This window comes from Peromyscus maniculatus, chromosome 4 (genome assembly GCF_049852395.1).
Source record: "Peromyscus maniculatus bairdii isolate BWxNUB_F1_BW_parent chromosome 4, HU_Pman_BW_mat_3.1, whole genome shotgun sequence".
In the NCBI taxonomy this organism is placed as follows: domain Eukaryota; kingdom Metazoa; phylum Chordata; class Mammalia; order Rodentia; family Cricetidae; genus Peromyscus; species Peromyscus maniculatus.
Genome location: NC_134855.1, coordinates 125,398,881 through 125,412,820, shown reverse-complemented (window position 1 = coordinate 125,412,820; position 13,940 = coordinate 125,398,881). Strand labels below are relative to the sequence as shown.

The window sequence follows — 13,940 nt, the reverse complement described above, 5'->3', positions numbered from 1 at the left end:
GCTTGACTGCCCTGACTCCCCGCCCCCCACACTCCCCGAGTCAACCTCTCTGTCGGGGATCAGAGACCCTTCACTCTTATTCCACCTAGATGGGAGTGAGTAAGCTGTAAGCTCAGCTTTCAAATAGCAGCTTTCGTGGGTCAGACTTAAGTGTCATGGAAAAGAAAACAGCCTCCCAGACTTGAGAGATGGGGGCGGGGAGGGGGGCAAGAACAAGGAAACAGAAGGGGGAGTCAAAGTGGGGGGTGGTGAGATTGACTAATCCTGGGCAGGTGGCACCTTGGCACAGATACCCTGAAATCACTTTCTTCCTGGGCTGCAGAGAGCTGAATACCTTTCCCAGAAAGACTTCAACTCTTCAATCTGGGCTGGGGAGTGCACCAGGGGAGGAGCCTGGAGCGGAGGGCCAGAGGTCTGTGACCTCCTACCAAGTGCTATCTGCCTTGGACCCGCGTATCTAGTGTAAACGCGGTTTCACACATAAATAACGTGCCACATCTGGCCCTTTGGTTTTATGGCGTCTTAGCGACCAAGCAATTTATAGATGGCGACCTTGTTAACCAGCAGCCAGGGCTGGCCAGGAGCTTCACCACGCCAGGCACTGATGGGCACAGAGGAGGGGCGAGTGCAAGGAGAAACTGTGGGCCGGAGTCTCCAGCTCAGAAGGACGCTGCCACCGAAGAATCCCACCTCGGATTGGGGGGAAAGGGGCCACCGCAGGGTGGAAGGTGGAAGCCCCCTCCCTCCCAGGCCGGCCATGTGGCAGCTGAAAGAGCCATCGAAGCCCAAGTGTGTTTGCGCTCATACCCAATTTATTACCGCTGAACATATGGCCAATATTTTGACTCACGTCAGTCGGGCTAGGAAAACAAACAGAGCGCTGCGCGGGGGAGCGGCCCCTTCGCTGAGGTTGCGGCGGCCGCGGGCCCGGAGCGGGCGGGTGAGCGCGGCTGGAGCCCTAGCCCAGAGCCGGGAGGAGGGCGCTCGCCACAGCCGGCGATTCCAGGCTCCCCAGCGACAGGCCGGGAGTCCCCGGGGCCGGGATCCGCACGCTAGCCGAGTCTGGACCGCGCCTCCGCCGCGCCCCAGGTGAGCCCCCCGCTCGCTCGTGTCCCGCATGCATGCTCGGGGGGCGCTGGGAGTCGCGGTCTAGCGGCGACTGGGCGACAGACGAGGCCTGGCGCCCCCTCCCACTGCTAGAATCGACTGTCTGTTCTTCCTGCGCTGACTGGTGCTGGAGTCTCTGCTACCGCCCGGGACGCGACCACATCCCGGGCAGGGACCTCGCTGAGCCTCTGGGACCAAGCTGGTCTGTGTTCGGGTTGGGGTTCCCCTCACAACCCGGCGACCCACCCCTCCATCTCTGGACTCGCGGCGTGGCTCTGTCCCAGAGTCACGAAGTCAGGAAGCAGCAGGTGGGCAGACCCAGGCATCTTAAGTCCTCCTAGGACTTGGCTGATCACTCGGGGGAAGGAGGCTTTCGAGAAGGGCCAGCCTCCTCCTCCTCCTCCTCCTCCTCCTCCTCCTCCTCCTCCTCCTCCTCCTCCTCCTCCTCTTCCTCCTCCTCCAGTCCATCTGTCGTTGGGAAAAGTTTTACCTGCCACAGAAGCCAGGTGTTCCTGCGACCGCACCTGACAGCACGTGGGGCTGCCCTGGGGGGTGGGAGTAGCTGGGCTGGTGCGGAGGACACCCCCCCCCCCCAGTGTCGTGGGCAGGAGCGGCGCCCACAGCCACCACACCCCCTCGCCCATGCCGAGCCTGGCAGACCCTTGGGCCCCGCCTGGGAGGCCTGCGGTGGGGGGAAGGGCGCAGCGGGAGGGGGCGTCCCGGTAGGTGGAGGAGGACTAGATAAAGGCGGTCGCGACGCCGCGGTGCTGTCCCCACAGCGCGGGGAGTGGGAGGCGGAGCGGGCGCGTCTAGCGAGCGCCTCGCCAGCCTCCTCCCCACCCCCGGGGCTCTCCGACTTTGCGGGCTGCAGTAAGGAAGGACGCGCCGCGGCCCCCACCTTTGCGGGGTGAGTCTTTCCCGTGCGCGCCGCTGGTGACTGAGGGTGGTAAGCAGAGGCCAGAATCCCAAGGAATTTGGAAATGGCGCCTAGTGAGAAAGGAGGGTTCCTTCTGGGGCGGAACCGGCACACGAGTGGGGCCGGGAGCCGTGCGGAGCTGGAGGATGAGTGGCGGAATCGGAGTCAAGGACCCACAGGGCTGGGGGCTGGAGCTGCGGAGACGGTGGTCGGTCGCTGGGGAGACGACGAAAACCTGCAGTTTGAGACCTTAGTGTCTTCTGGGCCGCACCGGGCGCTGGACAGTTCTCGTTTGTGACAGCAGAGATCGCCAGAGGATCAGAAATGAACCTTGGTGGGGCCTACTGAAGTCAGGGTCTCTGCTGGGAGACACCTCCACTGATCCTGCCATGCCCTTCCCTCCCCAGCACGCAGACGCACGAACAGGCCTTTCTATGCCTTTCTATGCTTCTCGCGCCTTCTCCACTTTGGTGGCACTTGGGATAGAGGGAGGACGTGGCTTCCTGGGAAACCTCTGGTTCCCAGATTGGAGGGATAAGACACAGAGCCCCTGTCGCCCCCTCCCTGTGCTCTGGGCGGGAGGTCCCCGCGGGTGCGTGTCTGGCTTTCCGTGCTCTTAGCTCCGACTGAGAGCGTGCATTTCTCTCGCAAGGGTGACTACGTTGTCCATCAGCCTGCCTGGTCTAGCTTGAAGTGCTGAATGCTAACGGGTTAGGAGAGGCAGCTTGGTTCCCAAAGTCTGTGGTAATGATTCTGTCACGTGTTAAGGAGTAAATTCAGATAAGGAAGCGCTTTCAGCGCCTTGCTTCCCTGAGAAACCCGAATCTCCGGCATTGGAATCGCCTTTATCAAGGGAAGGTCGGGCTTGGCTGGAAGAACGTTCCTGAAGGCAATAGTGATGCTGCGTAATCTCATTGTACCATATTTAATCATTAGAGCTGTGCTAAGGAATAAAGCAAAGGGGTTCGCCCGCGGGGACGCGTCGTTTGGTTTCCCAATAAGCGATGATAATGGGTTAGCTGGAACAAGGCTCCTTTGGCCCGAGGGGGGCTTAAAGCTACGTTTTAAATTTTGTAGTCTGCCCGGAGCCACATTTCGTGTTCAATTTAACATCCATGAAAGTTAAACGGCTTTTCTCGCCTCTTAGTTTATTGGATGCATTTTCAAAGATCTCATTAAAGTGCATTTATCAAAGTCCTAACATATACCCTCGGGGTCTTATGCCCACACAATGAGGCCGATTAATACAAGAAATCCCAATTTCTATGACAATTTACATACTAGGGAGATACTCTCTCTTTGGTGGGGGCAGATAATTGGTAAAGTGTTGTATATTTTGCCTTGACAGAGAAAAAAAGGGGGGGCTGCCTCTCTTCGCTATCTTTCTTCTGCAACCACATTTACCTGCTTGGGGACCCCAGGCTGTAGGTCTCATGATTAGTTTTCATAGTTTTTTTCTGGTTGTCTGCCACTGTGTGTGCTGGGGGTGGGGGGTGGGGGGTCAGCTTTTCCTACAACAGTAATTGGAGCTCTGTCCCTGGGCTTAGAAAACTTACCTGGCCCACCTTGTTGACTTAGGGGACTCTTGTCTGGACGGCTCTCTTCATCTTTCCTTTCCTGCTGTTAAAGGGTTAATGCCATGATATGCGCTAAAGAAGAGACGGAAGGGGACTACTCACCTTAGCTAGAACCCAGAGTAGACTGTTCTCTTTCATCTCACCGTGGTGTTCTGGCCTATCTGCTTCACAACTAGTGGGGGGACAGGTTCTTCCCTGCTAGCGCTCTGGCCTCCCTACAGAGGTTCATCCACACGACACTCCGCTGACCCCCCCTCCCCCAACCCGCCGCCCCCAGCGGCACAGATACCAAGTGACCTCCATGGTTTCCTCGCCTCAGGGGCAAAGGTGGCAGCTAGCCAACTGAAGCTAGAAGTGACTTCCCGACAAGCACCCCCCACGTTTGCCCGGTTAGAAAAGGAGCTGAGTGGTACTCCCGGGCCACACTGCCAGGATTTCTTTCACGTGGGATAGCTGAGCTGACACCCCGACTTCCTCTAACCCCAACTCTCCCCCAAACCGCCCTGGGGCCTGTTTTGAACGATGTCGGGGTTTTTTTGTAAAAGATTATCTTTATCACTGTTCATAGGAATCAGAATGGGAGCCATTTTCCATGCCCATCTATTTCAAGTGCATACCAGTCTCTACCTCCAGCCTGAGATAAATAAACCTTCCTCCTCCGACAAAACCTTTGTATGGGCGCCGTTAATCCTCACTGGAGCAGGAAGGTGCGCCGCTTTGTTTCGGGAGTGGAAGAAGACAAACCGCTTGCACCTTGGCACTAACCAGACAATAAACTAATCCACTTGAAGGGTGTTATCTGCGATGGGATGTACAGGGCCTAAGAGCTCAGCCACATACTCCTCCAGCAAGGGAATTTCTGAAGAAGAAAAAGAAGAAGAAGAAGAAGAAGAAGAAGAAGAAGAAGAAGAAGAAGAAGAAGAAGAAGAAGAAGAAGAGAAATGAAGTCAAACAAATCAGTGTTTCCAAATAAAGGAAAAAGACCTTGTATTTTTAATGATTGAAAGTGCTTTTGTAGGTGGAGAGGATGAGGGGTGCCCTAGGACTGGGAAGCTTTGGGCTCCTCAAGGTCGCCTGCCCCCTTTAGATCCAAACACCAAAGATTCCCATCCCCACCCCCAACCCCCGCCCCTAGGACTTCATTTACCCTTACTTCCCTTGGAGAACTCACCTACCCAACAAGATTTCACCAGCTGAAAGGGAGAAATGTGAACTCAAAAGTCCCAGAAGGCCCTTTAAGCCCAGCTGAGATGGGGTCTGGGGAGGGCTCTAATAGAATGCCATGCAAGGATGGCTACCTCCCTCATTCATAGGTACAGGGACAACGAGGCTCCTGTGGAAGCTCCAAAGCCTCTCTTTGGACCTTGCTAAACTGCCTTTCTTCCTTGGTGTGTTTGCTGGAGTTTAGAACTCACCCCCCCCTCCCCAACAGGGGGCGTCAAGCCGCCGAGTGGAAGTGAGAAAGACCAGGAAAAGCAGGTCGCAGGTGGGCGGCCCCTTGCTCCAGAGCGCAGAAAAAGGCGCTCGTGTTTGAGCTACCTGGAAAGTAAACAGGTAAACACCGGCCGACTTAGAGGGCCACTTGTCCTGGAGTGGGGCCACTTAGCCTGTGTACATTCCCCTACCCTCCTGGGCCTCCAGTGATTGTTCAGCTCGGTGGCCGCTCTCTCTAGCTGTCTGAGCCGGCGCTTCCTTCTGTTCAGAAGCCGCCCCGGACCCCCCAGACCACCCTCCACCCCGACTCCACAAGCATCCCAAGGAAGATTCCCCTCTAGCTTCCTTAGAAAAGGCCCTTCCTCCGGTCTCCCGCTGGTAACTCACCGAGATCCTCTTCTAAGGGTTGGAAGAATGAAAGCCTGAAGATGAAGACCAGGGGCTCCTGAAGGAGGCCTCCAGCTGTCCGGTTGACCCCAAGAGGAGTATGCGCCGTCTCACCAAAGAGATGCCAAACAGGTCTTCCTCTAGCCCAGGGCACTCTGGAGAAAACTTCTGTGCCCACTTCAACTCCCTCCCTACGTTTGCAACAGCAGGGGGAAGAGACTCCTGGGCCGCCCTTCTACTGCAGCTGAGCCCAAACACAAGCCTGAGGGCACTTTCCTGGACTCAAGGCAAAGAGCCTGGAAAGAGTTTACTAAAGAATTCCTCGTGGGCAGGACTAGCGACTAGCGCAGGTCCTTGCAGAGTTGAGACTTCTGCCAGCACAAGCAGGCACTCATACGTCTTGAACTGGCAGGCTCAGGGTGGCCAGGACATTGTACCAGACTCTTTTGAAGGGGAAGGGGCACGCAGCTTTTTCCTCTCACCCTGCTGGATGTGTGGGATTTTGCCAGGTAGATGATCCAAAAGCCTAGCGATGACTCTCTGGGAGGCCTTTTGGGGTGTCCTTAGAAAACAGTCGCGTGTTTAATTTGGATAGAAGAGGTGCCTTTGCTTCTGACCCATCCGTTCTTTTGACCCCAAGCCCAGCCGGCACAGTCTAGAAGCTGATGGAGCTTGATCTAGGCGGGAGAACTGTCTCTGGCCTCCAGCTGCGCCGGTATGGGCCTCCCCAATAGTCCGCTAGCTATTCCTGGGGGACTTGTATTTTATGATCTTCTTCTAACAAGCCCAGTTTCTCCCCTTCAATTACGAGCATCCCAGCGGGCTTCCTTTGCCTTTTCAATTGCAAATGTTAGCGCTTTGGAAGCAGACGAGGAAACCCCAGGGCCAGGAAGGGGTGAGAAACAGTACTCCCAGGGTCCCCTAGGAGAAGACAGTAGTGCAGGTCTTGCTGTAGTAAGTCACAGCTAAAGGCAAGGGCTGAGCTTCTCTGGCCTTCCTGGTCTAGCTGTCAGGTGCCCTCAGACCTGCAAAAACCGGTTCAAAGGGTGAGAGTGGAGCTGGGGGAAAGCCAGGTGGCTGCCTGAGTGGGCAGGGGGAGGATAAGCCCTCAGGTACTCCAGAAAAGGCTGAGCTGCCTTGTGATTCCCTTTAGTTGAGACCCAAGAGCAGGTCTTGGTGAACCTACTGGCAGCCACGGCCTTTGGGAATTTGAGCTGCCTCAGTGAACTGGGGCTGAGGGGTGTCTGTCTCAAAGCGCCCAGGCCAACACTCCCTCCCCACCATCAATTCCCAGGATTTCCTTAGAAAAACAAATAGTTCTCTGGTGCACTTTGCAGGGAAGGGGGCATAGTCAATAGCCACTGATTGCTTCCCAGAAAAAAGGCCCACTATGCCTAGTGAAAGGGAGAGCAAAGTTGGGAACTATAGAGAACTATGTAGTTCTAAGCCAAGGGAATGGGCAGGCTCCAGGTGACTCCCAGGAGAACATCCACGCCAAAGACTTAAAGGTGGCTCTGAGATTGGCAACCATAAAGGATTCCTTTTCTACCCAGTCCGAGAATTGGCCTGGTCCATCCAAGCTGTGCTCTTGCCCCACATCCCACTCCTGCAGAGGCTCCCTGGTCTCCAAGGAAGTCCCCTCCTCTAAGACAGACAAGGAAGAGCAGGAACAAAGGGAGAGGGCTTTTTTCCTGCAATGCTTGAGCTGAGAAACTATTTCTCCCGATATTTGGTTAGCCACTGAGTAACAAGAGTGTAGCAAGCCCACCCTGGCCCTGGATCCAAATTGGGTTCTTCCCCACTTCTGGAAAGCTGACTTTTCTCCTCCCACGCAGCCAGGCAGTGAGCCCCAGTCTGAAGGGAGGGAGGGAGGGAGAGGCAACAGGCAGGAAAACTGAGAAAGACGCTGGAAAAAGGAGAAGAGGGGGCGGGGAAAAGACACAGAGAGTTGTAAGTTTGAGGAACACGTTTCAAACCAGATACTAATTCTTGCCAAGGAAAAAAAGAGGAAGAAAGAAGAAAAGAAAAACTAGGAGAAAGAGGAATGGGGACCGTCGACATGAAGGGGTTTCCTTAATATTGTGGACGGATTCAGAAATGAATGAAGAGATAGGTCCATTGAAAAGGGTTGAATGCCATGACAACTAGGGACAACCTTAGATTTATTCCAAACAGTTAGGACACATTGAAAGAGAGCGTCAATCATGTATTATTTCGCCACTGAAATAAATGCAAAAACCGGGCCTGGACAAAGGCTTCCAACGGGAGCGGGACATTTGTCTACATTTCGCTCATTGTCCGCAGCTTAGCAATCGGTTTGTATTTGTGTTTGCCCGGGTCCGACCACCCAGGACGCGCCGACGTGGGGCTCGCTCCAACCTGGGCCATTGTCACCCACGTCACATACTGGGGGCGAGGCAGCAAGAGCTGCAGAAAGCCGCTGAGCAGCTCGGAGAGAAGCGCTGTCACAGGGCTCTGGAAACCGGGGGGTGATAGGGGGGCCGCCGTGGCCCAAGCAGCTGTGCGCTAGGAGGATTCAGCTCTGGAGCACTCCGCTTCCCCTGGGCTAAGGCATTCCAAGCAGGGACAGTTGGGGGGAAAAGGCCCAAGCAGGGACAATTGGAAAGAAAAGGCCCAAGCCTGATCTTCTCTGCCCCCCACACACACACCTTGAGGCTAAGTCCACTCCTGACGCTAGGTGAGGTGTACAAACAGTAGGTAGCAAACTTCCTTCCCAGCCTCACATCTCCTAAACTTAAATTGGATGAAGGGTGTGTGAGATACAGCATTTTCCTTCCCGAGTCAGGGAAGTTCGGTTCCCAGGTTTGAAAGAGGTTGTTGGAAAGTTCACACTAACCGAATGCTAGCTGGGAGCCGGAGTGTGCTCTCCCAGCACGCTCTCCGAGGAAAGCAAAAACGGGAGAAACTAAAGGATTTGCAAGGCAGAAGGAAACTCAAGAGAAAACGCAGCAGCAACCACTAGTCCTCCAACCTCCTCTCGGTGGCTTTCTGGGTCCTCACCCGGATCGGACACACACACACACACACACACACACACACACACACACACACACTTCGGCCTCTCCACCTTTAGCTGAAGGCTGGAGTAGTAGCTGGGCCAGAGAGGCCAGGATTATAAAAGGTAGGAAGGGACCGAGGCTCTCAGCTCTCCCTTCCACACGGTGGAATAAGCCCGGAAATAAGCCCAGGCCAACGGCTCTGGGGCGCAGGTCCGAACCCGGCCCCACAGACCGAGAGGCAGGTTCCCGCCCCTCCCTTCCCTGGACTGCCCGCAGAGCAGACTGTGAACCTCGAGTCCTCCTCTACTGCAAGGAAATTGGGGGCGGGGAGGGGGGGCGATAAATGAGTCTTTAGCAAATAAAGGGCCTTCGGAGGGGGGTGGGTTCTCTAGTGGTAGCTCTGGCAGGTCCAAGCCTTTTCCTCTCCTGGGTTTCCAGCTCTTTCGCGGTTAACTAGAATCAATTACTTGACTTGTCATTTCTAGTACTCATCCTTAAGCTTCAACCAAAATATTGACCTAGGAGGCTTACAGAAGTTGGGCTCTTGCCATTTGAACCGGATCTTGTTTAGGGAACCACCAGCGATGGGAAGGAGAGATTTCAGCGGCTCAGCCGTCACCCCTCCCCCTTTTCCAAAGGCGCCACAAATCGCCAATTTTCTGGCTAGCTGGTGTGTGTGGGGGGGGGGGGGGGTGCGCGCGGGTCGTGGGGAGGTAGGAACCGGTGAATGTTAAAGAGGATTCTTTTTTCCCTCCTCCTGTTCCTTTCTGTTTTGTTTTCTTTCTCACCCCAGCGTCCTCGTCGTCGTCGTCGTCCCCCCCCACCCCCCCACCCCCGCCTTAAGATGCAATTTGTTAAAACGGCCCTTTCAAGTGTGTGGACTCGCGAGCGACGTGGTGGCCCTTTGTATGTAAATACTGAGAGAGGAAAAAAGCTCTCCCCATCTTTGCAATTAATTGACACGTTACACCTCTCATCTTGCTCTAGAGGGCCGTTGGCTGGGAGCGCAGAGCTCCCCAAAACCCACAATTTCACATCTGCAAATACTGTCTTCATCCACTTGACTCCCAAGACCCGCCCACACGTGGCCAACCTTTGCGTTTTTAATGTCTCTTCCCCCTTTTTTTTTTTCACCCCTCTCTCGCTCCCTCGATCCCCCTCCTTCCCTTCCTCCCTCCCTCTTTCTCCCCCTCCCCCCTCCCCAGGTTCGTGAGTGGAGCCCAGCCTTATATGGACTGATCGCTCGGGCAATGGCCCATTTTTTCCTCGCCACCAGCCGCCACCGCGCGCGGAGCGGCCGCCGGAGCCCGAGCTGACGGCACCTTGGCACCTCTCCTGGAGTTACAAACTGAGGCCGCGCGACGCTGGGCGCGCAGGCCGCCAGTCACTGCGTACATTTCCGCGTGCTTTCTGAGAAGAGAGAGGCGCCGGGTGGACTTTATTATTTTTCCCTCTTCCCTTTTCCCACAGTGTCCTCCTCTCATTTTAAATAATTATTATCCCAATAATTAAAACCCATCCCCCCATCCCTCCCCCATTCCTTCCCTTAACCCCCCCTCCCCCGCCCGCCCGGGCTGGGGAGTACCAAGAATTGACCAAGTGAAGCTACAACTTTGCGGCATAAATTGCGGGGTCCGGAACCATGTCGCTGACCAACACAAAGACGGGGTTTTCAGTCAAGGACATCTTGGACCTTCCGGACACCAACGATGAGGAAGGCTCTGTGGCCGAAGGGCCGGAGGAGGAAAGCGAAGGGCCGGAGCCCGCCAAGAGGGCCGGGCCGCTGGGGCAGGGCGCCCTGGACGCGGTGCAGAGCCTGCCCCTTAAGAGCCCTTTCTACGACAGCAACGACAACCCCTACACTCGCTGGCTGGCCAGCACCGAGGGCCTCCAGTACTCCCGTAAGTAGCGAAACTTGGCCGCAAGGGCTGTGGATGCCTCCATGGCTGAGGCAGTAGCCTGGGTGGACGCTGGGAGTGGAGGGGAAGGAGCCATTTACGGTCCAAGTCACCACCCCGGATCCCTAGATTTTGAAACGTTTACCTCCTCGCTAGACATCCCTCTCCCCAGTCCCTGCAGAATACTTGATGTCATATTTTTTTTTCCACCTGAGGAATTAAAAGCAGAGAACAGAGATGCTTCCTAAAGGCTGGTTAGAGATGTCAACCGGACTGATGGCTCTGGCCGGAGTCCCCTGGACTCCGATGGCCCAGAGGATTTGGCTCCGCTCCCTAGAGCTAGCCAGCGGTCAGGGTCCGGCTAGCGATGGAGGATGGAGGAGGCTTCGGGTTTAAGTAGCTCATCCTGCCGCTGCATGATTGTAAAGAAACTGTGTGGTGCGCGAGGCGGCGAGTGTGTGTGTGTGTGTGTGTGTGTGTGTGTGTGTGTGTGTGTGTGTGTGTCCAGAAAGCCGGAAACCAAAAGCGAAAGCCCCCCAAATCTGCTTTACCCCGCCAAGACCATCAATGCTGGGATTGTGAGGTTTTCCTCTTAAAAATCTGCCCACGTCTCTCCAGAGAGGAAACGGTTTAAGGGGGCCGGAGCCCTTAACCCTCAATGATCGCCCACACTCTACCCCGCGCTAAATTCTCCTCATAGTGTGTGAACCCCTAGAAACTTGAACCTCAGAGCCCCCACTGCGCAGACTCTCCTCTGAACCCTAGCGGCCCCCGACGGCTTCCTCGGGCGCGGAGCCGGGCGGAGATTACCGCAAAGGCAGTGGGTCTGGGCTGTCCAGGGCCACAGGCCCACGGAAGATCCCTGGGGCTCCGGGTGGCCCAGGTGGCACTTGGCCTCCAGGCGCCTGATGCGCTTCTCTCCCCCTCCCACCCCACCCAGTGCACGGGCTGGCGGCCAGCGCTCCCCCCCAAGACTCCAGCTCCAAGTCCCCAGAGCCCTCGGCTGACGAGTCACCGGACAATGACAAGGAGACCCCGGGCGGCGGGGGGGACGCAGGCAAGAAGCGGAAGCGCCGAGTTCTGTTCTCCAAAGCGCAGACCTACGAGCTGGAGCGGCGCTTCCGGCAACAGCGGTACCTGTCGGCGCCGGAGCGCGAGCACCTGGCCAGCCTCATCCGCCTCACGCCCACGCAGGTCAAGATCTGGTTCCAGAACCATCGCTACAAGATGAAGCGTGCCCGGGCCGAGAAAGGTATGGAGGTGACACCCTTGCCCTCGCCGCGCCGTGTGGCCGTGCCGGTCTTGGTCAGGGACGGCAAACCGTGCCACGCGCTCAAAGCCCAGGACCTGGCAGCTGCCACCTTCCAGGCAGGCATCCCCTTTTCCGCCTACAGCGCGCAGTCGCTGCAGCACATGCAGTACAACGCCCAGTACAGCTCGGCCAGCACCCCCCAGTACCCGACAGCTCACCCCCTGGTCCAGGCCCAGCAGTGGACTTGGTGAGCGCCGCCCCTCCAGGACTCGAGGCCGGAGGCCCTGGCCCCACCCCAGCGGCGGCAGTGGCGAGGAGGACTCGATCCTTACCACGGTTGTTGTTGTTGGTATTATTATTATAATAATTATTATTATAGAGTCGAGCCGACCTAGGCTCAGTTGAGGAGGCACCGGGAGGTTGCCTGTGCCTCCTCAGAGTGGCAGATTCCATCTACTGACTCTGCCCGATCCCTCTCTCCGTGGAACCTTTGGAGAGGACAGAACTCTTAAGTCGTGTTTACAGAATGTTTGCGCAGCTTCGCTTCTTTGCCTCTCCCCGAGGGGACCCAACTATCCCAACGTTAACGTCGTCGTCACTTGAAAAGAGAAAGGACCAGCCCCCATCCCCCCCGCACTGCTTTCGTGAATTTTGTAAAATATGTTTGTGTGAGTAGCGATATTGTCAGCCTTCTTAAGCAAGTGGAGAACACTTTAAAATATAGAGGATTTCTTTTTTTATATAAGAAAATGCTAAATATTTATGGCCATGTATACGTTCCCACAACTGGTGGCAGATTTCGCTCTTCGTTGTAAATATCGCTGGTGATCATCGTTGCCAAATGACCTTCTGGATGGGCCTGTGTCCTCACCAGGCCTAACGCTCTCTTTGTCGTTTGTTCTGGATGGGTTATGTTTGAGTTGCCTCCGTTTTTTTTTTTTAATTTTCTTTTTGTTTTTAATTTGTTCAATGCAAACATTTTTTCAACTATGAGAAAAGGAAAACATGTGTAGGCGAGACACCCCCGGCCCCATTTTCCGGATCCTGAGCCCCGGAGCTTGGAACTCAGAAGTTTCGCGTGGTTCCCTAAGAGCGCCGGGCGCTGAAAGCTTTCAATTTTTTTAAATAAGAATTTTAATAAAAATCCTGTGTTTAAAAAAAAAAAAAAAAGCAAGCCCAGTTCTCCGGTTTGTTTGACTGTGTCTCCCTGCCGGTGGAGGGAGGGGAGGGGAGCATTAAGCTTGGAGTCTGGGCGGGTTGTATTCCGGGCTGGTACTGGTGTTTCTTCTTCCAGCCCAGGGGCCCCAGGTACCCAGCCGGTGGAGCAGCGCCCGGGATAGGCCTCTTCCGGACAGACCGGACAGTCAGTACAGGAACAGCTTGGCCTTCAGCCTGCTAGCCGGTGGTCCAAAGTCCTTGTTGGCCCTGGCGCTCGAGGGCTTCTCTGCGCTCTCTGAATCCCCAACAGGGGGAGGAAAAGTGACTTTGGGTAACGCCAAACAAGGAGAACAAGCCCCCCTCACTCGCCCAAATCTACGAGTGGCTCCTTCAGCCTGAAAAGCTGTTGAAGCCACTACACTTCACGGATGGCTTTCACTTCGCTGCGTTTGATTTACCCCTTGCTAAGGGGGGGGGGGGCATCTGAGGTTGAGTCTGACGGCTTTCTCTTTACTTTGCACTTCTTTTTCAATGTCTGTGTACCAAGTTGAGGCCTAGCTGACCTCTTCAAGGCCCGGGCGCCGGGGGAGAGGGTTGGGAGAGCTAAGATTGGGCATTTTGAGGCTCACAACCAGGTGTTCCTGGTCCCTCCTCCAAATTCTTTGGCCCTGGGAGCCAGGGAAGAGAGCCACTGGCGACGCTAGGCAACCCAGCCTTCTCACTACTGATGCTCCATCTTTTACGTCCTTCTGTCCTTCTCGTCTGGGACAGGATCCCCTGGAGCTGGGTCTCACCGCGCGTAGTTCCTGGTTTCTTGGTCGTGGCTCTGGGTGAATGGTTAGAAAGTAGAGGTTGAAGTAGGGAGGAACTCTCACCGTCAGGGTTCCGGTAGGTTGCATCTAGTTGCTTAGTGCTGGAGCACACACGGTCCTGAGAGCCAGGCAGAGCACACACCCTTCTGCTCTGTCTCACTCGCGGCCGGCTGCGTGAGTCAGAACCCAGCAATTGCTGAGATGCGCGAGATTGGAAGTCAGTCTATTTGGATATAGTGTCTTTGGTCCTCCGGAGCTCCAGCATTGAGACTGGGGCTAAGGAGGAGGTGAGCAAAAGGAGACATCCCAGTTGATTTTTTTTTTCTCTCTCTCTCTCTCCCTCCAGTTGGTGATCAGATTTAATTCAATATCTAAAGCA

General features: G+C 55.6%; 1 protein-coding gene and 1 long non-coding RNA gene across 2 annotated transcripts; one reads left to right on the top strand and one right to left on the bottom strand.

Annotated features, from left to right (window-relative positions):
* The first annotated feature begins 1,791 nt into the window (after positions 1–1,791).
* Nkx2-2 (NK2 homeobox 2) lies at positions 1,792–12,745 on the top strand. The gene is made up of 3 exons (XM_006984482.4): positions 1,792–2,014; positions 9,647–10,342; positions 11,280–12,745. The coding sequence occupies exons 2-3, from the start codon at positions 10,084–10,086 to the stop codon at positions 11,840–11,842; spliced, it is 822 nt and encodes a 273-aa protein (XP_006984544.1). The 5' UTR covers positions 1,792–2,014; positions 9,647–10,083; the 3' UTR covers positions 11,843–12,745.
* On the bottom strand, positions 2,009–6,874 carry LOC121828881 (uncharacterized). The gene is made up of 3 exons (XR_013050821.1): positions 5,422–6,874; positions 3,580–4,459; positions 2,009–2,258 (listed from the first exon to the last, which is right to left on the bottom strand). It is a non-coding gene; the product is annotated as an uncharacterized LOC121828881 (long non-coding RNA).
* Positions 12,746–13,940: the final 1,195 nt, after the last annotated feature.

Coding starts and splice junctions, on each gene's coding strand:
- Nkx2-2 (XM_006984482.4), top strand. CDS start 10,084: ATGTCGCTGACCAACACAAAGACGGGGTTTTCAGTCAAGGACATCTTG. Junction 10,343..11,279: donor CGAGGGCCTCCAGTACTCCC/GTAAGTAGCGAA, acceptor CACCCCACCCAG/TGCACGGGCTGGCGGCCAGC.